General features: G+C 47.1%; 1 protein-coding gene across 1 annotated transcript in view; it reads left to right on the top strand.

Moving 5' to 3' along the window:
• The window catches only part of Laptm4b (lysosomal protein transmembrane 4 beta), a 57,988-nt gene extending 37,041 nt beyond the window's left edge, over positions 1–20,947 (top strand). The window contains exons 2-7 of the mRNA XM_075961227.1: positions 30–141; positions 6,936–7,009; positions 7,733–7,855; positions 10,361–10,459; positions 11,555–11,650; positions 20,390–20,947. Coding sequence (XP_075817342.1) covers positions 30–141; positions 6,936–7,009; positions 7,733–7,855; positions 10,361–10,459; positions 11,555–11,650; positions 20,390–20,470 — 585 coding nt within the window. The 3' untranslated portion in view covers positions 20,471–20,947. The remainder of the gene's footprint in view (positions 1–29; positions 142–6,935; positions 7,010–7,732; positions 7,856–10,360; positions 10,460–11,554; positions 11,651–20,389) is intronic.
• Positions 20,948–25,613: the final 4,666 nt, after the last annotated feature.

The following is a 25,613-nucleotide window of genomic DNA, read 5'->3' as shown; positions in this document are numbered from 1 at the left end:
GGTGTCTTACCCCGTTCTTCTTCCCGCAGATCATCAATGCCGTGGTCCTGCTGATCCTGCTGAGCGCTCTGGCAGATCCTGATCAGTATCACTTTTCCAGCTCTGAACTCGGAGGGGAATTTGAGTTCATAGATGATGCCAGTAAGTACGTCAGATGACAGCCGGTGATATTTTGGGATTTCTTGGGACAAGGAGTCTGGCTGTCTGTCTTTTCTGTTAAATTACAAATATTGATTCAAGGGCCTATTTGGGCTGCTATTTTAACTTTATTTTCTTCCCATCATTACAAATCAAATCAGCACGTACTTACGTGCTGCCCATGCTCGGGCTTTGTTCCTAATGACTGTCAGGGCTTTAGTTTTTCACGTCTTGTGTGAGTATCCTTTTCCTTCATCTCTATGAAAGAGTTTCATGTATTATATACAGCTCAGGTTTGTCTCAAATTCACTACATCCCAAGGATGACCTTGAAACCCCTGGTCTTCCTGCCTCTGCTCTCAAGTGCTAAGATAAAGCAGTTGCTACTACGCCAACTTGGAATTTATATATTTTAAAAACTATTACTTCCTCACTGACTTTTTGAGGCCAGATTTCATGTGGCTTAGGCTGACCGGGAACTTCATATTTAGCAAAAACTAACCTTGAGGACCCTTCTATCTCCTGATGCTGGGAGTATAGATGTGCACAACCACACCCAGCTTTGTCTAGACTTGGGCTTCTTGCAGAGGAGGGTAAATAAATAGCAGGGAAGAAGGTGAAAAGAAGATACATCGCTGGATATTCTGATAGCTCCAGGAGTTGCCTTCTTCCGGGAGGTGGTTGTTGCTGGTTAGTTGATAAGATTGGAGCCTTTCCCCAGCAATGGAGTCGGGTGTGAGGCCAGCCCAGGGACACCTGTAGCCCAGACCTTGTCTGCTCAGTCCTGCTGTGTCTTGGCTGAGTGACAGGCAATGCTATGTGTGACTCTAGAGCCGGAGGTTGGGCAAATTGATTTATTAGCAGTTCTGTAGAACTTGATGAGTTTAAGACAGTGTATCTGGAAGGCAAAATGATGTGGGAAGGGAGACTCAAACTGCAAACTCCAAGGATTGGAATGAGTGGAGAGTGTTGGAGGTTTTAAAAAATTTGTTTTTATGTGTGTAGCTGTTTTGCTTGCATGTATATCTGTCTACCACAAGTGCCAGGGGGTCAGGAGGGCGTCAGATCCCCTGGAGCTCGTGCCGTAGATGGTTGTGAGCTGCCATATGAGTTCTGGGAATCAAGCCCAGAGCAGCCAGTGGTCCTAACCGCTGAGCCTTTTCTCCAGCCCCCAGGTGTTGTGGATTTTATTTTCAGAGTGAAACAAGTTAAGTGCGCGCTTAAGTAAATGTGTGAACTGGTGTATATGGTAAGGACGATCCCTCTGCTGTCGTGTGGCTTGTGAGCATAGCCTAGGATTCTGGTCTCAGAGATGATTCTGTGTACTGGAGACACCGGGGTTGGGAGAGTGGCTGGGCTTGGTGAGGGGATAATCAAAGATGGCGTCTCTTCAACTTGCCTAGGTGACTCAGGTGTCTGGCGAAGGGGGTGGACACACCTAGGACGAGCACTAGTTTTGACTTTAGTGTGTGACAGCGGGGCTCAGTCTGGATGCCAGTTACGCCGAGGGACCTGTGTGTTCTTTCCGAGCTCCTTACCAACCCTCCTCTAAAACGTAGAGGAGTTGTATCCAACACAGGTAGGGTTGTGAAAGGGCCTAAGATGGGATCTGCAATACTGTAATAAATGCTCAGAAAAATGCGCCCTTGCTGGGAATGTGCACAGACCTGCTGGGATTGAAGCGTGGGAGTTAGTGTAAGCTGAGACAGAAATGCAGAGAGGTCTGGATTGAGAGACGCCTTTGCCCTGGGTGGGAGAGGTGAGAAGGAGGAAGGAGTCCTGGAACAGAGTTCTGAAGGCGCCAACTCTCAGAGATCAGGAGGAGAAAGAGCCAAAGGCCAGTCAAGCGCCACATCCATCTTCTGCCATCATTGTTTCTTCTCAGCGGTCATCTGTCCAGGGTGCCTGGTTATCTGTCCAGGGTTCCCGTGACCCTAGAGGGCAGGAGGATCAGAAGTTCAGAGCTGCTCTTAGCCACATAAGAAGTTCAAGACAAGCTTTGCTCTGCAGAAGAAACTATCTCAAAAAACAAAACAAAACAAAAAACCCAAGCAAATACATTAATTAATAAGTAGTCAGGGCTTTGACATCTTCAAGGTTGGACCTTGTCAGACACAGATGGAATTTCTTTACATTTCTTTCTTTTCTGTTTTACTTTTTTTTAAGGGGGTGATGGGTTTATGTATGAGTCCTGTGTCTGTATGTGCACCTGCATGCATGATCTCATTATAAGTGGTTGTGAGCCACCATGTGGTTGAATTGAACTCAGGATCCTGGAGGAGCAGCCAGTGCCGAGCCTTCTCACCAGCCCCATCATCTCTCCAGCCCCATCATCTCTCCAGCCCCATCATCTCTCCAGCCTTATCATCTCTCCGGCCCCATCATCTCTCCAGCCCCATCATCTCTCCAGCCTTATCATCTCTCCAGCCTTATCATCTCTCCAGCCTTATCATCTCTCCAGCCCCATCATCTCTCCAACCTTATCATCTCTCCAGCCTTATCATCTCTCCAGCCCCATCATCTCTCCAGCCCCATCATCTCTCCAGCCCCATCATCTCTCCAGCCTTATCATCTCTCCAGCCTTATCATCTCTCCAGCCCCATCATCTCTCCAGCCTTATCATCTCTCCAGCCTTATCATCTCTCCAGCCCCATCATCTCTCCAGCCCCATCTCCCCTGCCCCATTATCTCTCCAGCCCCATTATCTCTCCAGCCCCATCATCTCTCCAGCCCCATCATCTCTCCAGCCCCATCTCCCCTGCCCCATCATCTCTCCAGCCCCATCATCTCTCCAGCCCCATCATCTCTCCAGCCCTATCATCTCTCCTGCCCATCTCTCCAGCCCCATCATGTCTCCAGCTCCATCATGGTTTAGAGCATTTGTTGCTTTTACAGAAGATCTGGATTTGGTGCTCAATGTACACATGGTAGCTTATAGCTGGCCATGTAACTCCAGTTCCAGTGAATTTGATGCCCTCTTCTGGTGTCTGTGGGCCCTGCACACACGATACACATGTATACATGCAGGCAAAACACAGATAAACCTAAAACAAAACTTTTAAGAAAGAATCTGCGTGTGTATGCATGTATGTATATGCACACATATATGGGGAGTGGCATGTTATGTATCCAACAATTGTAAATGGAGAGTTTTCTCTGTCTCACCCGGTCCCACTGGACCAGTTTCTCTCAGCCCACCGGTCCCTGCAGCCGCTTCTAAGATAACCACTCAGAGGCTGTGAAAGACTTTAATTCTAGAGGGAATTTAAAGCTGGGCATGGTGTGCAGGCCTGTAATCCCAGCACTTGGGGAGGCCGAGGCAGGAGAGGTGTGACTAGGCCAACTGTGAGTAAATAGTAAGACAGTGTTTCGAAAATACAAGTGAGCTGGGCTCCTGCCCACATATTCTGTAGTTTATGTGTGTGGAATAGGACATCAGCAGGTCCAAAGAAATGCAAAGTGGATTAGTAGATGCTGAGGGGAGGGGAGTGGGGAATGACTGTTAATGGTTATTAAACCATTAATAACCAATGGTTTTGGAAGGATGGAAGTATTTTGGTCCTCATGGTCATGTAGCTGTATGAATATATTAAAACCTTTTGCTTACACATGTTGATTTTCTAGCAATCCCCTCCTCTGTCTGGGTTGCCCACCATTTGTTCCCAGAACTCCTCCCTCTCTTCCCATCCATAATAGCTAGTTATTGACTTCAGAGCAAAGATAACATCCCGCTAGTCTTCGTAGCTCATCATAAACCAGGTTAAACCCACTAGTACTCAATAAGTAAACGTTGGGTTTAACCATAAAATGAGAAGTTAACAAGTTACAAAGTCCCCCTTGGGACGAATTTTACATTTCGATGAGACTCTATCAACAATCAGCAAATCCGGACTATTAAGACTCTTCTGTTTGGACGATGAAATTGGTATCCTGCTGCTTGTTCTCCGCCTGGCCTTTCACCCTCCATGCAGCCCCCGGAGCAGACAGTAAACCTGGGCCTTTAGTCTTCACCATGAGGTTTGAGGGGTGTGCATTTTGTCCTGAGGATCTTCACACTGTGAGAACTCAAATGAAAACCGTTCTCTGCACCGTGTGATGATTTATACAGTTGGCTTTTGTGTGCAGTGGGGCCAGCAGTGTGGCCAGCAGTTAGAGAGGACCTAGATGCAAATGGAGTCTGATGACCCCACACATGGGAACTTGAACCTTGGTAGCAAGCTCTTCTGAGGAGTAAACAGTCCACGAGGGGGCGGGAACATTAGATGATTCAAACACAGGCGTTTCGGGTAGCTTTTCTGTGCCTCTTCTGTCCCCGTGACTGAGTTCAGGAAACTTTTCTAATCGTGCCTCTCATACCTGTGGTGCGCTGTTCTTGGGATCCTTTTCAAACTAGAACTGCATAACAAAAGCAGGAGTTTAATTTGGGAACCAATTCCATAACAGTGTACTCTGATGTTGGGGTGGGGAGGCTACTGTGCAGAGAGTAGTCCTGGCATTGGCCAGAGCTGTTGTTGTGCTAGGGATGGAACCCAGGGCCTCCCGTATCCCAGGCGCTCCACTGCTGAGCTGGCCTGGGAGTCCTAGGAGGGACCGCACTTTACAGTAACTCTATAGTTTGAAACTATGAGTCTACCAAAGTCAGTTTTGGAGTGTGCCCTCCCCCATAGGACACTGTTCTTTTTGTTTGTTTTGTTTTTTCAAGACAGAGTTTCTCTGTAGCTTTGGAGCCTGTCCTGGAGCTAGCTCTGTAGACCAGGCTGGCCTAGAACTCACAGAGATCCTTCTGCCTCTGCCTCCCGAGTGCTGGGATTAAAGGTGTGCACCACCACGCCAGGCTGAACACGCTATTCTTATTAAGATTTCTATAGTGTATATTTTCATTTTCTGAATAAAACTTCTCAGTTTACTTACCTGTATGAATATTTATTTATCATCCTAAAGATCTTTGAAATAGTCAAAGAATATCCTATAATGGGCTGGTTTTCATAAAATTATCTTCTTGGGGCTGGGGAGATGTTGTTAAGAGAGTTGTTAAGAGCACTGGTGGTTCTTCCAGAGGTCCTGGGTTCAATTCCCAGCACCCACATGGCAGCTCACAACTGCCGGTAACTCTGCCTCCAGGGGATCTGACACCCTCACAAAATACCAATGCACATAAATAAAAATAAATAAATAAATATCTTATTATTGCTATTTTGGGATGTGGGGTTTCAAGACAGAGTTTCTCTGTATAACAGCCCTGCCTGTTCTTGAACTCTCTTTGTGACACAGGCTGGCCTCTAACTCACACAGATCTGCCTGTCCTTGTCTCCCCAGTGCTGGGATTAAAGCATGCCCCACTGTGCCCTACCCAAAATTATTTCTTTTATTAAATATACAGAAAGTTTCCTCCCCCCCCTCCTTACAGTCCAGGGCATTTAGTTCATCACGGCAGGGTAGCGAGGTGACAGTGGGCAGCTCAGAAGAAGTGGGGACCGATTGCATGCTCCAGGGGGCCTTTCTCCTATTTTTTTGCATTGGGGAGCTCAGGATATGTGGGAGCCTTTCCTATTATTTAGCATTCCAGAAATCCTGCCATGGACACCACAGAAATGTGCTTGACTAATCCAGGCCCTTCTCGATCCAGTCAAGTTGACAATCAAGATTCGCCACTGTGGCAGAATTAGTCACGGGCCAGTCTTTCAGTGCACACGCTCTCAGAATGTCCTGCGGCCCCAAGTCGTCCTCTTATAGTCTGCTTGGTAAGAACGGCATCTGCCTCAGCGGGGAAGAACAAAGCAGTTGAAAACCGTCGAGTGCACAGAGTTCACTGCCCTCAGCATTAGGACTTAGAGGCTTGGCTGCATCATATGCTAAAGATACGTATGGCTGAAGATCATACGCTGGATAAAGAAGTGTCCAGCTAGTACTCTCAGCATCCTTCCAGATCAGTGTTGTGCAGTAAGAATGTGAGAACCTGTCGTCTTCTGGTAGCCATGTTACAAAAAGCAACCAAAGACCAAGATTAACTGTCATTATTGTAATCAGTATAAATGCCATTGGTGAGGTGTCTTTCTCTCTCTGAACTGAGTCTGGAAGTCTGGAGCGTGTGTGTTCATCGCACAAAGCGTCTCACTGTAGGTGCCCAGTGCCCTCGGGCTGCTTCTAGAGGGGGCTTCCTCACCTAGGTGGTGATGGTGTAGTCTTACCTGGAGGGAAACCAGCCATCACCGGAAACAGAATAAAATCAATAGTTCCCATCTGGGTCGGCACAGGCATGGCAGGGGCTCTACCAGCTGGAGTGCTCAGGGAAGCTTCCCAAAGAGGTGGTTTTCCTGGGACCTAAGTCACTGAAAAGGGAATTCTGATCATAGGAAAAATAAAACTGCAGGCGTAAGGCCCTGGTGGTTAACGATGTTTGAACACGGTTAGCAGAGATAGACAGGCCAGGTGATGAAGTTAGATGGGAGGTGGAATCACGAGAATAAACTGGGACATTGGTTTAAAAGAAACAAGTAAGGTATGGAAAAGTTTTATGCGCCTGAGTGTATAAAATACAGATAGATACCTGTGTGATACAGGATGCCCTAGTTAATGGGTGTTTCTGTAGCCAGGGGACTAGAAGTCCGCTCTGGTATCTCTGTCCTTTTGCAATGGTTTAGGGAGACCACCTGGGCACTCATTAGCTCTCGTGGTCGAGGCAGCATAAAGCTTTTACCTGTAGTTGGTTTATAAACAAAACAACTCTGAAGAGGAATTCAGTGTCTTCAGTAGCGGGTCTAATTATGTCTAACCTCCCCCTCTTTGACCTTTCGCCAGATATGTTGATCGCTATTGCCATCTCTCTGCTCATGATCCTGATATGTGTGATGTCCACGTACGGCGCGTACAAGGTGAGTGGCCGCGGTTCAGGTCCTCCCCCTCACCCCGTGCAGGGGTTCTCTGTCTTCCTAATGCTGCAGCAAGGTGCCCGGCCCCTCTTCAGGTCCTTCCCCGGTGTGGGGGTTCGCAGCCTTCCTAATGCTGCAGTGAGTGCCAGGCCCCTCTTCAGGTCCTTCCCCGGTGTGGGGGTTCTCTGCCTTCCTAATGCTGCAGTGAGTGCCAGGCCCCTCTTCAGGTCCTTCCCCGGTGTGGGGGTTCGCAGCCTTCCTAATGCTGAGTCCTTTAATACAGTCTCCCATGCTGTGGTGATCCAATAATAACATTTTCACTACAGTTTATAACTGTAATTTTGCTACTGTGATGAATAGTAATATAAATGTCTGTGTTTTCCAGGCTTAGGTGACCCCCTATGAAAGGTTCATTTCACCCCCAAAGGGGTCTTGACCCACAGATTGAGAACTGCTGCGTTAGGGTGATCTGTGGGATTGCCTACTCGCAGTATGCAATTCATAGTTTTCTGTAAGAATCTTCAGAAATCTCTAGTACCTCACGGTACTAGGAAACCTGGTAAACCAGTGTTATCATGAACACTCACCGTTGTGTCTGAGTGCCCCAGCTTGGCATGCCAGTTGCCGTCATGACCCGGCTTGATGACCGCCAGTTCCAGGTCCCTCTGGATTGGACTTACAGTCTTGTTAGATTCACTGCATTAACATCCGTTTTCTCGTGTTTAGCAACACGCTGCCTGGATCATCCCGTTCTTTTGTTACCAGATCTTCGATTTCGCTCTGAATACCTTGGTTGCGATCACCGTGCTTGTCTATCCAAACTCCATTCAGGAGTACATACGACAGTTGGTAGGTGACCCTCCCCCACTGCCTCGGGACATACGTCATTATCGGGACATATGTGGTCGTCTCTGAACTCCAGTAAGGAGCAGCCTTCTTCTAGGATGAGAGGCGAAGCTGCGAGATGAGATGGGACGTTGGGAACTGGATGGTCAAGTGGAAAGGCCAGCAGACGGGGAGGGAGAGTTGAGAGCAGAGAAGTCTGCCGTCTTATGACAGCCATGCTCCGACCTGTCCCTTCCCCACAGAAGGCCTCGAGGTTTTCTTCCTTAGAAACACGTCTGCACTGTCGTAATTTTTGTTATGAATCGGGACCGTGCTGTGATGTACGTGCTTTGTGTCTAAGAAGTTCCACGCACAGTTTTGAGATAGCCTCTTGTGACATGGAACCTTCTGAGGAGCTGATTTGTGGTGGGCAGGGGGAGAACTGGCCTCTGCCTGGGGGTTGGCATTAACTGGTAATCGTCTGCCGGGCTCCTCGGGTGGTGCTGGAAATGAGCCAGAACCCGGGCCTAGCAAGCTCACCATGTGTGGGCTGGACCGGGTGGGGATAAGGATGAGGGTGGGCCGACAGCAGCCCTGGCTATTGTGTGTCACGTTCCCTGAGCTGCAGATGCTGCCAGTCCTATAGAGCCCTGCACGGCACAGAGGACATTCGGTGGCATTTTGTTTAACTCCGCCTTATTCTGCTGCTCTTCATTCTCTTTGGAGCCACCATGTGGTACAGAGACAATATTTCTGGAGCTGAGTGGAATGATAATACTGTGAAAAAAAAAAAAAGAAAAAGTCAGGTGGTGGCAGCATACCTTTAATCCCATTAAGGTGGATCGCTGTGAGTTTGAGGCCAGGCTGGTCTTCAGAGCAAGTTCGAGGATAGCCAAGGCTACACAGAAAAACTCTGTCTTGAAAAACAGAGAGAGAGAGAGATTGAGATTTCACTCTTATTTGTAATGACAAACCAATTAATAAAGTGAAATATTTCAGAAAACCAGGTGAGGTGCCAGGGGTTCAAGGTCATCTTTATCTACATAGTGATTTTGAGACCAGCCTGGGTTACGTGTGACCCTATCTCAACTTCCCATTCCCCCTCCAAAAAAAGAAAAAAGGTTCCATACTACTTAATGGTCATTCTGAGCTGGCCATGGTTGCCTATAATCCCAGCACCTAGAAGGTTGAGGGAAAAGGAAAAGTCCACAGTCAGCCTGGGCCACCTAGTGAGAACCTGTCTCCACAAAACCAAAACCCAGATCGCACACATTGTCACCAATGAAAGGGAATATTGACATTTCCCCTGACGGCTACTGCAGATAATTGGAATACAGTGAGTTAGAAAGGCATTTATTTATCTGAGAATGCTGCGGAGTCCTGTAAAGCACAGTTAATATACACGCAGATGTCTTTCTGTAGATGTGCGCTTTTGATTTTTTTAACCTAGAAATTCATTGTCATTGTTTACAAAACAAAGAGAATCTGTTTAGAAAGATGTGCCGTTAGCAAAGATGCTTGTTTCACTAGGTTCTCCTCCTTGTTCTGCACACACCCTTTAGAATATTGAACTTGAAGAGCATCAGGAAAACACTACCCATTTGCACCAGGAGTGTACCAAGTACCACACATTGATGGTGGACTCCAGGGTGCACTGGGAGGACCCCTCCTCTGACTTTGGTTCTGTGTCCTGTGGGGAGAGTCCCTGCAGAATGTATGCAGCAGCAGGGAGCCCCCTTCAGATAAGCTGACTGCCTTGTTGCTTTACAAAAGCAACTCTCTCTCTCTCTTTCTCTCTCCCTCCCTCCCTCCCTCCCTCCCTCCCTCCCTCCCTCCCTCCCTCCCTCCCTCTCTCTCTCTCTTTCTTTCTTTCTTTCTTTCTTTCTTTTGTTTTTTGTTTGTTTGTTGTTGTTTTCTGATACAGGGTTTCTCTGTGTAGCCCTGGCTGTCCTGGAACTTAAATAGACCAGGATGGACTCAAAACTCACAGGAATTCTCCTGTCTCTGCCTCTCATGTTGTGCAAAAGCCTCTTTTATTGTTACACAAAGACCGCCTTTAGCAAACTAATACTGGTATATCAAAACCTCTTATCTAAGAGTTGTTTGAAGGAACCATTCCATTACCTAAGCAGTTCTTAGCCACAGGAGACCTCTTTGTTTGCCAGGTCCATTTTAAGACTAAGTTGTACAAAGATTCGGAAATTCCTTCAGGAAAAGCAACTCAGTAACAGTCCTTGAGTTAAGCAGAAGGTTCCTTTAAAACCTAGGTGCTATCACTGCAGAATTCCTGCCAGGTGCCATGGCTCCCTCTCTCTCTGCAGACTTTTCTTTGCTGGAGTGTCTGAGTTAGGAACACATTGCCTCCCTTGCTCACTGTTTGATGCTCTCTGGTGGGTAGAGGTGGGAGAGAATTTTGTATCTGCCCTAAATAACAATATCTGCTCTCAAGGGAGCACCTGGGCTGCTGCTGGTGAAACAGACCTTTGAAAGGTGAATGAGATTTGCTAATGAGGCCTCTTTTCCTTTCAGCCTCCCAACTTTCCCTACAGAGACGATATAATGTCCGTGAACCCTACGTGTTTGGTTCTTATTATTCTTCTGTTTATCGGCATTATTTTGGCATTTAAGGTAAGCATGAATAGTCTCCTTATGGACTAAATATAAATGTATTTCTGAACTTGAAGGAAATAAAATAATTTGTCCATTGCCTCTTGATTTCCTAACATTACAGTTTATTCTGTTGTCTGTGTGATAGAGAAATACTTCAGGCTTATCTCTAGCCCAGGCCGCAGGAGGGCGGGAGGTATTTTCTCAGATGACCTGGCTATGTCAGGCTGACAGCACTCACCGGGATAGTGGCAGTGTGCCCTGGTGTGTGACATGCCACGTGTCCATCCTGCACATGACAGGCATACAGTTGCGTGAACAACGCTACCCTTCACATTCATGCGTAAAACATGGATGGATATGTTGTTTCCAGCCCTGTGGACATACATGTCCCTGGGGCGGGGTTGCTGGATCCCGTGGTAATTTGATTGAAATTTGGGGGGGGTTCACTATACTGTTTGACATCTTTAATAACAGTGTGTGGCATTTCTGTTTTCCTTCTCCGTTTAACCTTTTTTTTTTTTTAGTCAAAGAATTTTAAAATTAGGGAGGCATTTTGAAATAATTGAGTTCTAATCCAGTTAAAGATGATTGGAGCAGGAGCACAGAGAACGTCCCTGATCTAACGAACATCTCTTCACGCATCATTTCTGGCACATTGTTCTTGTGGTGTTAACCTTAAGTACCTGCAGATACTTCATTTTGAAAATGGTACAATAAAATGAGATAATCCTGTAGAATAAAAACAGTCAAGTAATATATGCCTATAATAACCAGAAGTCAGGTGCCAGGCGGGGGCGGGGCGTGGTGAGGCTAGCCTGGGCTATACAGCAAGTTTGCGGGGAGGGGGGTGAGGCTAGCCTGGGCTATACAGCAGGTGTACTCACATCTTGTCAAAAAATAAGTAGTACAGTGGTAAGTGGCTTAATAAATCTGACCAGTGTCTGCCAGGGCGTCCCTTGCCAGAAAGCTTCTATCCCCGACTTCTGCAAGTTTAAATGCATTAGGTTTAGTAACATTAGCCTGGGTATGCAAGTAAAAACTATGATGTTACTTTGTATTGTTTTAAGCCGTCTGCCTTTGGAAAATTCAAAACGCAGTGATTATTACTTGCAGGGTTACTTGATAAGCTGCGTCTGGAGCTGCTACCGATACATCAATAGCAGGAATTCCTCTGACGTCCTGGTTTATGTTACCAGCAATGACACCACGGTAGGTGTGATGTCACCACAGGTGAGACCTCCCCCACTGTCTACTGTGTGATGGTACCTAGTGTTCCTAGTGTTTGCGGCTTCTTGTTGAGACGTGTGTGTGTGTGTGTGTGTGTGTGTGTGTGTGTGTGTGTGTGTGTTGTTGTGTTTGTCTTTTCAAGTCAGGGTTTCACTGTGTAGCTCTGGCTGACCTGGAACTCACTCTGTAGATCAGGCTTGCCTCAAACTCAACAGAGATCTGGCCTCTGTTTAATCCCCAAGTGCTGGGATTAAAGGTTTGCGCCACCGTACCTGGCTAAGACTTGTTTATCATCTGCTTAGTCTACCACATTGTAGGTTGTTGTCAGTGTAACAGATTCCTAAAGGAAATGACTTAGGAGGAGAGGGGTTCTTCTGGTTATACTTTAGACATTTCCGTCGTGTGATTGAACTTGTTCCACTACCCTGGGCTTGTGGTGGATAGGAAGAATGTCATGGCAGCAGACCCTGTGGTGCTCGAAGCTGCTCAGTCCGGGGCAGCCAAGAAGCAGAGAGTGCTATGGAGGGTCCTCCCAGTGACTGCCTTCCCTCTAAGCAAGCTTTGCTTTCAAAAGTTTCCATCTGCTCCCAGTAGGTTACTGACAGGTTGTGAGTCTTTTCCATCCAAGCCATAAAATAGATAATAATTGGGCCTGGAAAACAGTAACAAAAACCAACCAACCAACCAAAACAACTCTGGTGAGATGGCTCAGCAGTTAGAACACAGGGGGCCCAGGTTCCTTTCCCAGCACGACATGCCTCACAGCCCCTCTCTCTGTAGCTCCAGGTCCAGATCTGGCTCCGACTTCTGCACAAGCACCAGTCACGTATACGGTACACAGACATGCACACAGCCAATCACCAGCACACAGAAATATAAAATAAACAACAGAAGATAGTGAAGAACAGAGGCGATTCCACTGCAAACCGCATGTATTTTGATGAATTGTATAAATGATTCCTGTATCTTTAGAAAGGGAGAACACAGGCTTCCCTGGACACAAACACATCACACAGGTCATAGCACTGATGCTCGGGTCAGGCGTGGCCAGCTGGAGCCTCAGCAGGATCCTCAGTGTTCCTGCTCCCCAATGTCACAGAGGCTTATGTATTTCCTGCACCAGATCTGTGGTCTGACGTTTCTCCCAGGAACCGTTTCTCTTCAGTGGGAAATGCTATCTGGAGACCATTATGTGGGTTTTGAGATTCCGTAATTTTAAAGATTTCTTTTTTTTGACAAGAACTAGGGGCTTTAATTTTGACTTTCTAATTTAAAAACCAAAAGTGCCAATGCCTGCCCCAGAGACCTTCTAGAAGGTTGCAGTGATCCAGTTTTTCGTGGCACACAGGGATGTAAGCTTCTCCTTTGCCCGAGTCAGCGCTGGGCATCCACATCGACATAATAATACATCCCGCATGGCTTTCACTTCGTATTAAGTATCGGGCCAGATGGCTCTTCTCCCAGGCGAAATAAATTCGTGTTGACCTTTGTGGGAAGACACTGGGGCTCTCGTTAGAAAGTAAACATGCGTTGTCTCCTTTTCTAAGACAGTGTGCATGCTGTGGTCTGCTCAGGGGGAGGACAGAAGAGTTCTGGATAATGGGGATCATTCCCAGGCTTGGCCCTGCCTCCATCTGCAGCGAGACCTTGCGGGGAACACCCAGGGCAGAGGTCCCGAACACAATGCCTTGAGGTCTGAGTGATTCGTTCAGGCCGTGGGATAAATACCCAGCTCTTCTGTGCGTTAAGCTGTCGCGTCTGCACGGCTTGTTTCCCTTGAGAGTTTAAAATATCCCAAGGTGCCCCTCTGCATCGCTGCTGGTGCCTTAGGGAGATGCATCCTCCCCTTTAGAGCCCCATGTTGGAGAGGCCATGTGGTGGATATGTTATGTAACAGCACGTTCTCCTGATGCCGTGAAGATGTTCTCCCTGGAAGGAAAAAACACATTAAAATGATGAGTATGTAAATTGTAGAAGCGTTTTTCACATTAAACATTAGCAAATTGAAGTTTTTAGGGACTTAATATGTGTAGCCTTGTTTCAATAATAATCCTACAACTCCGGTCATAGCAGCGTTTTCCCAAGTGTATGGGACCCAGTTCCTGTGGGACGGGGTCCTCTAAATCAGTGAGATTTAATGTTTAAGGTAAAACGATGTCTGAAATTCTGATTCCAGATAAAAACATTATAGCCTTGGGTACAAGAGGAAGGGTTTTGATAATTTAAAGGAGAAATGTAAACTTCTCGGGGTCGGTTATGCTGTGCCAGTCGCCTTACGCAAGCTCCTGCTTCAGAAGTAGTTCACTGTGTGAGGCTTTCTCTTGAGTCTGCTTTAAAAATACAGCTAAAAGACGAAGGGCAAACCATCTCCCCGGTAGCCACATCCCAACAGAGTCTCTGACACACTGAAGGTCGGTTAAGGTCAACCTTTGCCCACCAGACCGCTCTGGGAGCTTAGCAGTGAGAGTGACGTCATGGTGGTCCCCAAGTCGAGACTTTCAGTAATTGGGCGTGGTTCCCGCTGGTTTTCCTTTCCTCTCCTCTCCCTCCCCCTCCCTTTCCCCTTTCCCTTTTTCTTTTCCTCTACCTACTTACTAGTCTGGGTTTTCTCAGTATAAGTTAGACATGGTTAGAGGCTGGTTCTTGACCAGGTTTTGTGCATTTTTTCTTAACCATAGAGAGAAGAGAGGAGAGGGCGATCAAATTGGCAACCAGAAAGATCTTTCGTTAGACTTTGAGGCTCATTCATCCCCAAGAACTAAACAGTCAGCAGCCTAAAATGTAAACAAGTCTTTTCTGCAGAAAAGTCATAACTAATGGGCTGGACAAGTTTGTGAGCTTCAGATATGTTTTAGCCAAATTTAAGAACATCTGTTTAAATGACCCAGAGGGCCTGGGAAGTAGCAAGAATCCTGCAGTGTGGGACTGAGGAGTGAAAACTTCTGGGTTTCGAGGTTTAGAACCATGTCCTATGATTTGTTGGTTTGGAACCTGCTGGCCTGATGGTGAAATGATGTAAAAGGGAGGTCTTATTTCCAGGGGCATTTTTAAGGGGGTCTTTTCTTAACTAAGTAGTTTGTGTGAACTCTTAGTCCTTGCCCCCACTCCTCACCCTTTTGGTTCTAAAAGGCCAAGACCATTGTGAGAAGTTGGTGTGGACCTGGTATCTGAGCTGAACTAAGGGCTCAGCTGGGAGGTTGGGTGTTGCGGGAGGTCCTTCCACTCCTCCAGCCTATAGCCACTGAGATACCAGCCCATCGGGGCGTGGTCTCTATCCCTTTAAAAAAAACGGCCACTTCCCTCTCCCCTCTCTCTCTTCACTTCCTACTTCGCCGGCGACTAGACTCCCTTCCTGGTTGCCCAGAGGGCTGTTGTCTGGGACAGTGATCTGTAAGTTTTTTCCCCTTTAAATAAATATCACCATATTAATCATAATTCCAAACTGGTGTGGCATTGTTTGCGACTTACGCCTACAGTTGGGGGAGGGACAGGTCTGCTCCAGGGAGAGGAACAGGGGTAGGAAGAGAGCCTTGGAGGGAAATGAGAGTTGGTGGTGATGGGAGAAAGTGACAGGATACTTAAAGGCCCTCTCCTGTATGTGACTGCAACTTTAAACCACTTACTGGACAGGTAGGACAATAACTTCAGGGTCATCTGGCCCGGCACCAAGTCTCTGCCATGTGCATATATGTGGTCAGCCGTGAGCTCTTCTCCTGTGTTACCCTCCTTGCTCTGGAGTGGCTTTATCAGACACGGAGGGGTTGCCATCTGCCAGGCACTGAGCCCTTTCTGTATGGATTAATTCGGCCTTCCAGCTCTGTGGAAGGACATCCACATTAGTCTGTTTTGTTACTAAAATCTGCTTATTTACAAATGGTCAAAGTAATGAGTTTCATTGTGACATTTCCATACATCATTATGTTGCAGCTTGGCTTTTAATAACAAAAGCATTCCAGCCTCATCGTATAATAACCTGAGAATGGTTTGGTTGAGTATGGGTGTGTCTACAAGGGCAAAATACATTTATTTTCATTAAAATTGTCACAGGCAGTATAATAGCAAAAGAAAGCTTTATGATACTTCAAAGTGCAGTACGGGAAGGAACGTGTGCTGTGGTCATGAAGAAGCAAGGCTGGTAGACACAGGTTAGGCTGTAACAGAAAATAACTACAGAGGGTCTGGGGGTGCTGTTACCGGAGGTATTTCTCCCTTTCCATTAGTGCAAAGCAGGGAACAGATAATGTGGAGACTTGGGGTGCAGGGCAGCTCTCTGTTTCCCGCCGAGACTGGCTGCAGCTTGAGCCCAGGTGAGGCTGGAGCCCTAGAAGGCTGTAGGGCAGTAGGTGGTGTTGCACATTCTGACTGGGAAGGAAGTGGCTGAGCTGCCTCCCACGGCATTACTGTGGTGTCAGCTCACCCTGTCCGCCTCTTTCCTCAATGTGTAAGCACACAGAACCGCTTTTATTCTCAGTTCAGGTCGCCGTGTCATGGTGGAGTTCCAGCCTTTGCATTGTACCTGTGGGAACTGTCAGGACCAATTTCGGTTTGAAGTATGAATTCTGTGTTGTGAATACACTCAACAAAAGGGTTCAGTTTTTCCGTGTAAGGGAAGTAAGAGCTGGGGAAGATGGCTCTGTTGGTAAATGACCTGCTGTGTGAGAGCGTTGGCAATAACACTCCTTTGGGGGGCTTTGAGATACAGTCTCATGTATCCTTAGCTGTCTTCAGCTTCCTATGTAGCTGTGCTGAGAGACATGGGAATAAGTGAGAATGAGATTTGGGGATCCTTCCTTGTGGAAACCTGTTAACCTCAGAACTAGTAACATCAGAAAGCATATCACTTTCCAGTCGCTTTGCTTAGTGTCTAGACTGCCCATGCTCAGTCCCACTGCCCAGCCTCAGATCTAAAGTCCCTTCTCTGACAGGTGAGGCTTGTTCTTCAGTCAGCTGCAGAAACTCAAATACTCTGCTTACCTGGTGATTCTACCCAGGAAAAGAAATTAACACAAAACTTGGCATGGAGCTGTATCAGTTAAGACAGTGCCCCTCAGAGATGCCTGTAGGCCAGGATGATCGGGCCAATCTCTCAACTGACCCTTAGGTAGTTTGGTTGCATCTGGTTGATATTCAGCCTATATTTTAACACTTTGTGATACTTTTTTGAGACTGTTGGAGATCATGTGTAGCTTATACACAATGCCCTGCAACCGCAGAATTACAGATAAACCTCTACTGGCTAAATTCAAATATTATGGTTCAAGCCCAGCCCTAACCCTGGTGCCTAAACATTTTCTAGTTTTACCATTAAATAGCTAGGTACTTGACAACAATGTTTCAGTCTACAACATGCATGTTACATGGTATCCCCATAACTGAATTGCTTGGGTGATAATGTAGCCATTTTAGTTATATAAATACTCTGCAGGATGTTCATGTCTGATGGAATTGCCTAATGGTCTGTTTCTTGGCGTATAGCCCCACTGTTGCATGGGGCATGGCTGTAGTTCTTTCCCCTGGCATTTTATCATTTATTACCTGATATAGTGGATTTTGTTTTCCAGACTTTATTTATTGTTTGTATGGTGTTGTGTTTGTGTGTGCACTTGTGTGCGCATACATGCGAGAGGTGGCATTGGGTGTCTTCCTCGGCCTATTCACAGACAAGCACTTTACTGGCTGAGCCAGCTGCCCCCAGGGGAGGGTGTATGGAGAGAAAAAGGGTTTTTGCACGTGTGTAGAATTTGTGTTGGGCTTCATATAAAATGCCCCACAGTTGCGTGGCTTGCATGTTCTCACTCGGCCGTTAGCTTCTGATTGCTAGCAGCAAGTTTACATTGAAGTAGGATATGTTCTTGGCCCTTTGTTGGTGGTTCATTGTGAACAGTTAAAAGACCTCATTTAGCTAAGTACCAAGTGATAACAATATCAAGATAATCACATTTTCTTTATGTTATGGCATTCTAGTTGGCAAATTTTGTGTTACTCTTATTAAAGTCATTTCTCTTGATGTCCAAGTACTTCATCTGCCTTGGTTGTAGAAAAGGAGCATCCTCAGTGCTAGCCGACCATAGTAGGAACAGAGTATTGGTCCTTACCATCCTGCTTTCCCGTCAGTATCAGGCTCAGCATCTGTTGGGTAGGAGAACTTTCAGAAGTATTCTGATGGCCAGAGATGTCACGTCAAGAATATTTCACAGCCAGCATGGAACAGTGAAACGGTGTCTGTCACCAGCTTCGGTGGAGGGAGAAATTCTCCAGGCCGCTTGACTTCACATGACAAGCAGAAGTCAGCAGAGCGTTTCAGAGAAAAGATTATCAGCGTTGAGATGCTGATTCCCAGTGAAACTTCAGTTCAGGTTTGATGGTGAACATCGAGAATACCAAAGTGTGAGAGTTTTATTTTGACAGAACTTAATTGTGCCTCCCTGGAAAGAAAATGCTGCGTTCAATTTGTGAGCATTTTGGAGAAATTTGGCTTGAACGTTTCCTTTTGTGAGAAGGAAGGCAACAGAGTTGGATGTGCTGGCTTGCTCTCTGCTTTCGTTTCTCCAGCAGCCCCGCGGTGTAAGATTTCTCCAGAGACAGTGAGTGATAGTTACAGGCCAGTGAATTCCTCAGGGAGGCTGTGGAGGGAAATGCTGATCCACCGTCATTCTACAGTAATGTCCCTAGTGCCGTTCACGGCTTCCACCAGCCATAGGTTACCCCGTGTGTGCTGGAGGCTCAGGCCGCAGCCATATGTACAGAGCCTTGTGTGCTGGAGGCTCAGGCCGCAGCCATATGTACAGAGCCTTGTGTGCTGGAGGCTCAGGCCACAGCCATATGTACAGAGCCTGTGTGCTGGAGGCTCAGGCCGCAGCCATATGTACAGAGCCTTGCGTGTCTTCCCAGCTGCATCTCCCCGTCTCCTTTCTCCCTACCCCAAGTGTACACACACCTTTTCATGTTCTCGCTACTGTCTGGTCACTTCCTTCTGCCTTCTGAGAGGCTTTCCTTGATGTCCAGTCTGCACGGGCACCCCTCCGTTCTTTAGTTTGCCTGCTCTGCCTCCCAAATCATTCGTTCCTCCACATACAGCACGGTGTCTTCCTGGGTGTGTGTGGCAGGTGTGAGCGCCTTGAACATGCCAGCCGCGGCTTGCAGGTCTGCCGGCTAGAAGAGTGGCTGGTTCCTGTGTGGGGAGACCTGTAGGTACCTCCTTGCTGGAGAGGAATCGCCTGGATCCAGCATCTCAGGTGCTTCTGTCCTTTGCCTAGTTTGTGAAGTATTTAGGACCCAGGAACAGCGTTAACTGGCCCCTGTGGAAACAAAGGCCACCAAGCTGACAGGAACAGCTGCTTCTGGGATGTGGTGTTCGGAGCCTGGCTTCGCTGTAGAGCTGCCTGTTAGTCTGGTTGGAGCTAGACCTTGCCAGTTGTCTGTCGCTTGCTTGCCTGTGAGCCATGCCAGTCAAATGCACTGTAGGAAGGAGGCTGTTCTGGGTCTCGTGTGCCCTGCCTCGTATCTCTAAGCAGGAAGGAGGGAAAGCAGCGAGCAGTAGAAGCGTCTGGCTGTGTCAGGGATTCCCCTGCACATAACTGCTTCCTATGGCTAGCCTGGAGAAATCTGAGCAGGATTCTCTTACACATTGTAGCTTTGCCTTGCTGACAGTTGATAAGCTGTGCCCTGCTCCAGCAGGAAAGCTTGCTGTCCGCTCAGCAGTTAAAGCCACACCTTCTGAATCCAGTCCCAGTTCCTCCAGGCCCTCGTCAATGACATCGCTGTGGCTTCTGACTTCTGGCTGCATCAAAACTATCCAGACAACTGTCTAGGTGGGCCAGCTTAACCTCCTCACAGGGGAAGCTTCAGAGACAGACTAAATGGCGTGAGCCGTTTATACCTCCTGAGTCCCACTGTCAGGTGGGTACCAGGTCCCCCTCTCGGGTGGCGTAATGACTGCAGCCTATGGGAGTTAGAAGTGGAAAAGAGGAAAATGGCGACCTATGTTAAGTTGGAGTGGAAGTGTGGTGTGTGTGTGAGGTAGGCAGAGTGGGGTGTGACAGGAACTAAGGATTTTTAGTAGTGGTGTTCCTCCAGGAGCCTACGGGACAAGCACCTTTATGGCTTGTGTGACTGTTTACTACTTAAAGCCTAAATGGATCTAGAATAGAAAGTACACAGTGTAATTTTCATGTTATTTCTCTTCCCACGCAGCGAATAACCTTGAGAAGTTCTGGTTTTGTGCTTGGAATGTGAGCACAGAGGTGTTCTCTGTCAGTCAGCACCGACTCCTTAGCTCCAGCTTCTACAGGTTCTTACCAAGCATATAGACCTCTGGCCCTCTGGTCTTTGTTTTACAGATGTAAAACCCACGAGGACAAAATGTGTTCAAGGAGTGTGAATTCGGTCCTCCCCCATGTCTCGAGGTCACAGCTGTGGGTTCTGCCATCGACCTAGGGCCTGCCCCGTGTGCACACCCCTGGGAGAACCATTGTCACCCCCTTATTCTTTTGCACTACACCATCTAGCTATGCAGGCACAGGTAGGAAGTGGCAGGAAAAATCAGAGGCCCCGGAAGTCCCTCCCAGGTGCTGCTCTAAGGATGCAGAGTATCATTAACTGTATCCACTTAGTGAGAAGCTGAATTGAGAGCAGGACGTAGGCAGGGTTTATCTGCGTGCGTGTCCGGGACTGTGTGCCTATCGCCTGCTTTCAACACTGACTCTGGGCTCTCCTCTCCAGGTGCTTTTGCCTCCGTATGATGACGCCAATGCTGTGACCGGTACAACCAAGGAGCCACCACCACCTTACGTGTCTGCCTGAGAGGAGCAGAGGATTTGGGAGCAGCAGTTGAGTCTGCAGCTGCCTTCTGTGATGTCACTTCCTCCTGTGATGTCACTTCCCAGATGAGCTCTCTGAGCCTATCTGTTGTTAAAATACCACATTTTAAAATTTAGATGTTAAGTTGAAGCCTCTGTTGTTTGGAACATCTGCTGTAGCTAGAACACCAGAGTAGCTGTAGATTTTGGTGGTGTTATGGTGTAATGTTCTCCCTTAGTCTTTCCCAGAACTGTAGGTGGCCTTCCCAGAGGCCGGTTTGTAGCTGCCTGGCCCCACAGCTGGGCACTCAGTCACACCGTTTTTCTCCATTCCTTCTGACTCTCTTGAAAGTATAAAATAAAAATTAGATAGTACTTAAACCATTCCAATATATAGAACAAACCCTAATACAAATAATATTAATTTCTCTAATTAGGTAGTAAGGAGCTACATATATGATAGAAGAATTTCCCTACGATCCCCAAATTCTATTCTGAATTTGCTGGTCAAGGATTTACCTTGTGCTAAATAAAGGCCGAGAAGTAACACCAAACAGTGAGGGTGGGAACCTGCTGCCCAGGGTGTCTGTTCAGGGCTGGCCTGTTTGGCACTGAAGCACCCACTTCTCCTCAGTGTTTGCCCCAGCAAATCTCTTGCTATATCAAGTAGAAGTGCCCATGAGTGTTTGTCTAGAAGAATGGAAAAGGGTTTTTCATCCTCTCTCCTCGGAAGATACATTCTACTTTGGGTTTCTTTTTAAGTATGTCTAATCACCTATTAAAATGTCAAGTGGTCTTCAGAAAGATGAGGAGGATCACTCCCTTGAGGATGCTCGAGACTGGATGGGAAAAGATGTTTCTGTCTCTGAAAGCGAGCAGCTGTCCTGCCTGTTCCGTCGCAGAATGTGCTGTACACAGGCTTTGCCATTAAAGTTTGTCTGCATCCAAGAAAACAGCCCTGGCTCTGATGATTGTGCGTAGCCCCTCTCCCCTTCCCTCGGCTACACAGATGCACACAGTTCAACCACTGCACAGATGTGTCTTTAATATTTAAATGCTGGTGAAATTGGATTGGTTGGACTAAGAAGAGCTAGGGGCCAACAACACCCAGCATCCGATGTCACTAGCCTGTCCTTTACACTCTGGGTAACTACTGGTGGTGTGTGATATCTTTGTGTCCATAGTACCCAAAACCCACCCACCCCCTTTTTTTTGAGATGGGGTTTGCTTTCTAAAAGCTTGGCGGGGAGCTTGCTGTATAGTCCAGGTAGGTTGACCTCCAACTCAAGATCTTTTTGCCTTTACTTCCCTAAACCTGGGGTTACTGGCACGTTACTGGCACACTTGGTCACCAAACACTCTCAATAAGCAAATGCGATATTACTGTGTTTCGAGATGTGGTGTTGGTGTTAATCGTCACCTTGACAGGATCTAGAATCACCCGGGAGATGGGCCTCTAGGCTGTCTTGATTATGTTCATGGACATGGTAAAGACCTGCTTACTGTGGGCAGGACCATTCTCTGGGCAGCGAATCCTGGACCCCATACAAGTGGAGAGATAGAATTGAGCATCAACATACATTGCTTTCTTGACTGGACGAACTTTGACCAGTTTCCTGCTGCCTCTCCCGCTGCGATGGGAGTGAACCCTGGACATGTGAGCCAGAATAAACCCTTCCTGGCCTTTCGTTAGAGTTTTATCACTTAAGATACAGGAAATGAACAGGAAAGACGGGAGGCAGGGAATGATGTGTTCTATCCCTGAGAATCAGCCTTATCTCAGGGATTTTTTTTTAAAAATTAGAACTCTGAATGCATCCTGAGAAATTCTGCTCCTTGAAGCTTTGTGTCTTTAAGATTCACACAAGGTTAGACACGACGAACCTTCAGAGTAGAAAGGGCCTATAGCTGGTGGTAAATGATCCCCATGGAGGGTGCATGAGGAAACCACAGCTGTAAGCTTGTTCCCCTTTGCCTAATACTTTCTGCAAATGCCACTAGATCAAATAGAGAGGCATGCTTGCCTTTGGAGTGTGTGGGGGGCTGCTGGAAAGGAATATGGACTGATTTGTACTGACTGATACCCCATCTTGATATCCAGTAATAGGAAGCGGCCATACCTAGGTGCTTCCTGTCCTGTGATCACTGCCTAGGATCCTTCAGGGTTTTCATCTTCACACTCAAGTCTTTAATTAAGGTCTCGACTTCAAACTCTCCCTCTCAAAGTTCACAAATGGGGCTGTGCTTGTAGCAGCCCCCGCAGGAGGGGATTTTAGGCCATGTGCTAGGCTACAAGGAAGGAGTAATTTTAACCCATTTGCTGAGTGGCAATTGGTCCACTTCAGAAACAGCTCTCATTAGAACCAGCTGCTCAGACTGCTGGGCAGTCAGGGAGAGGCTGAAGCCAATGGGTCCCCTACTCCTGTTTCTCCCTCCTTACACTTCAGCGCTCCCCCCCCAAGTCTGTCCATGCCCATGCCCTTCCCTCGCCAACTGTCTTCAAGAAGACAAACACCAATACTCACACCTTTCTTGTCTCCTACTTTTTAAAGAAAAAGCTCTCATCTCCAACATTTGTTTAGTTTTACTTACCCTAAAAACGTCAGCCCAGGTCATTTGTCTCCCCACCCTTAATAACCACAGTCCCTACTAATGATCTCAGTGGACAGTCTTCAAGGCTGTTGCCATTAAAGTAGCTTTATCCATAGAGAAATAGTGCGTTTGAAATAGTCATCATTTGGGGTGGGGGGAATTCAGGCCAAGTTTCAGGATAGAGGAAAAAAAATGAAACTGAAAACATTTTAAAGTGTTAAAGTGTGTGTGTGTCTGTCTGTGTTTGTGTGTTTTCAGCCAGTGTGTGTGTGTGTTCAGCCAGTGTGGAAGCTGACTTATACTGCTTTGTCATGCTGCAGGCCCATAAGCAGGCCTAGGTTCTGGAGGGGAGAAGGCAGATGTCTTTGCCAAGGTCCTGAAAGAGCAGCTCTCGCAGAACTGACAGCATAGGCAAAGCCATTTCAGGGCTCCCTGCCTCCAGCCTTAACAACAACCAAAAATAGTGCCTGTGGCTGTGTGAAATGGGGCTTGGCAGCTCCTATACATGTGTTCTAAAAGGAAAGGAAAAAGGAGACATTACAGGGCTATCTCCACACCCATGGAATTCACTTCAAGTGTTCCTGCACAGTGGCCAAGTTCTCTGCTAAATGGCTCATGGTGTATGGAAACCAGCCATATCTACTCCCGTCTCCCAGCAGCCCATGCTTGCCTTCTGCAGACGAGAGCACCAAGATGGGGAGAGAGAAGCTGTCTCCTAGAATATGTTCCATCAAAGTGAGGCTTTGAGCCCTTTAGGCCCATGAGAGGACCCCAATTAGGAAGAGCAGCTGCTGCCTCGGGGTGAAGGGTTTGCCTTACAATAGCACAGTGGACTCGCTTGCTTTATCCTATCCCATACATCCACATGTTTTACAGCAAAGTCATTGGCAGCACAGTTTTTGTCTCAGCACAGGAATCTTTCAGTATAGCAGACCGAGATCGTTAACTGCTGCAAGGCTTGCTTTGGCTCTTTGTTTGGGGGTACATTATCCTTTGGTGCTGTGGCAGGGCAGCACACTTTGGCGTGACAGAACTCTTTCCTCCTTGTGAGGAGAAAGGTGGGCTGGAGTCCCACCATCCCTTCCAAGGGCACACGGTGACCCGAAGACCTCCAGCCAGACCCCAGCTAGAGTTCATTTTCTTCCACGTTATTTTTTAAAAATCAAATATCTTGGACATCAGGGAACATAGTATATTTGTGGGTTTTGTTACATTTGAAACTTTCTGTTTGCTTTGTTTTTGAGACAGGGTTTCTCTGTGTAGCCTGCATTTGAAAATGTTACTGTATGTGTAGCTGGAGAGATGGCCCAGAGGTTAAGAGCATCCTGGACTGATCTTTCAAAGGATCTGAGTTCAAATCCTAGTACCCATGTCAGGCAACTTAAAATTGCCTGTGACTCCAGCTCCAGGGGATCCTGCACTTCTGACTTCCTTGTGCATCTAAAATAGTGTGCACCTACTTACACATGTGCACACATGTGTACACAACCATAGTTAAAAATTAAATCTTTACAATGCACGGGTAGAGGTCAGAGGACAACTTTTGGGAATTCTTTTGACCATATGGATCTGGGGGTTGGACTTGGGTGATGATGGCGAGGACCTATACCTACTGAGCCATCTTGTTGGCACCGGAATTTAATGACATTAAGTAGAAAAGCCAATAACTCATTTGCTGGGGCTCACATTTTGGGAGTCTTAGGAAGCACTGATCTGGAGGCATTCGTTCTGTGATGCCCATAACATGCCCAGCATCCCCCATCAAATCACGTGATACATTCTGGTTACTGTTGATTTTCTTCTCTGTGATCCTCCAGTTGGGTATGTGTTGCTCATTTTTCTCTCAGTGCCCAGCACACATCTGGCAAATAGAAGGTTCTCAAAAAGTATTTACTAGGATGAAAATAAGCACATGAGAAAAATTAAAGCCAGCTGTAATCCCACTCCCAGTAATCACCACAGATCCGTCATTCAGCTAAGCTTGAATCCCACAGAGAAAAGTTCTTACAGAGGAGCCCACTGCAGGGAAATGCATTCCTATGGGGCATTCTAAGGGAAGGGTCCCTCAGGCAGACCCACCAAAGTCACAGCTGGAGGAATGTTTATGCCGTGTGTGTGTGTGTGTGTGTGTGTGTGTGTGCGCGCGCGCACACGTGTGTGCGTGTGCCTTTGTGTGTGTGTGTGTGTTGACTTTTAGAAGAAAACCAAAGGTTACAGGGAAAGAACACCAACCCAGTCATTAAAGGATTGCTCTTTGAAGAATGATCCAAGGACTGCTAAGGTAAGAGCCTAGCTAATGCTCTGCTTAAATTTGAGATCAGAAAAGCAAAAAACCCAGCTCTTACTATTCTTGTGATCATGTCCCTTCAGTGTGACCTTAATCTGTGCATCTCTGAATGGAAACCTTTTTCTCCAGGACTTTCTCCTTTTCCCTGTCTCTATATCATGAAAGCAGTAAGTGATCAAATCTAAACCCTGAGACCTTAGGTGTCCAGGGGGAATTCTGATCAGAATATGGGGCTCAGATACATGTCTACACACCTCCTGGCACTTCA

Source organism: Microtus pennsylvanicus, chromosome 2 (genome assembly GCF_037038515.1).
Source record: "Microtus pennsylvanicus isolate mMicPen1 chromosome 2, mMicPen1.hap1, whole genome shotgun sequence".
NCBI classification, from domain to species: Eukaryota; Metazoa; Chordata; class Mammalia; order Rodentia; family Cricetidae; genus Microtus; species Microtus pennsylvanicus.
Note: the sequence above shows the minus strand (reverse complement) of the source record. Positions and strands in the feature narration are given on the sequence as shown.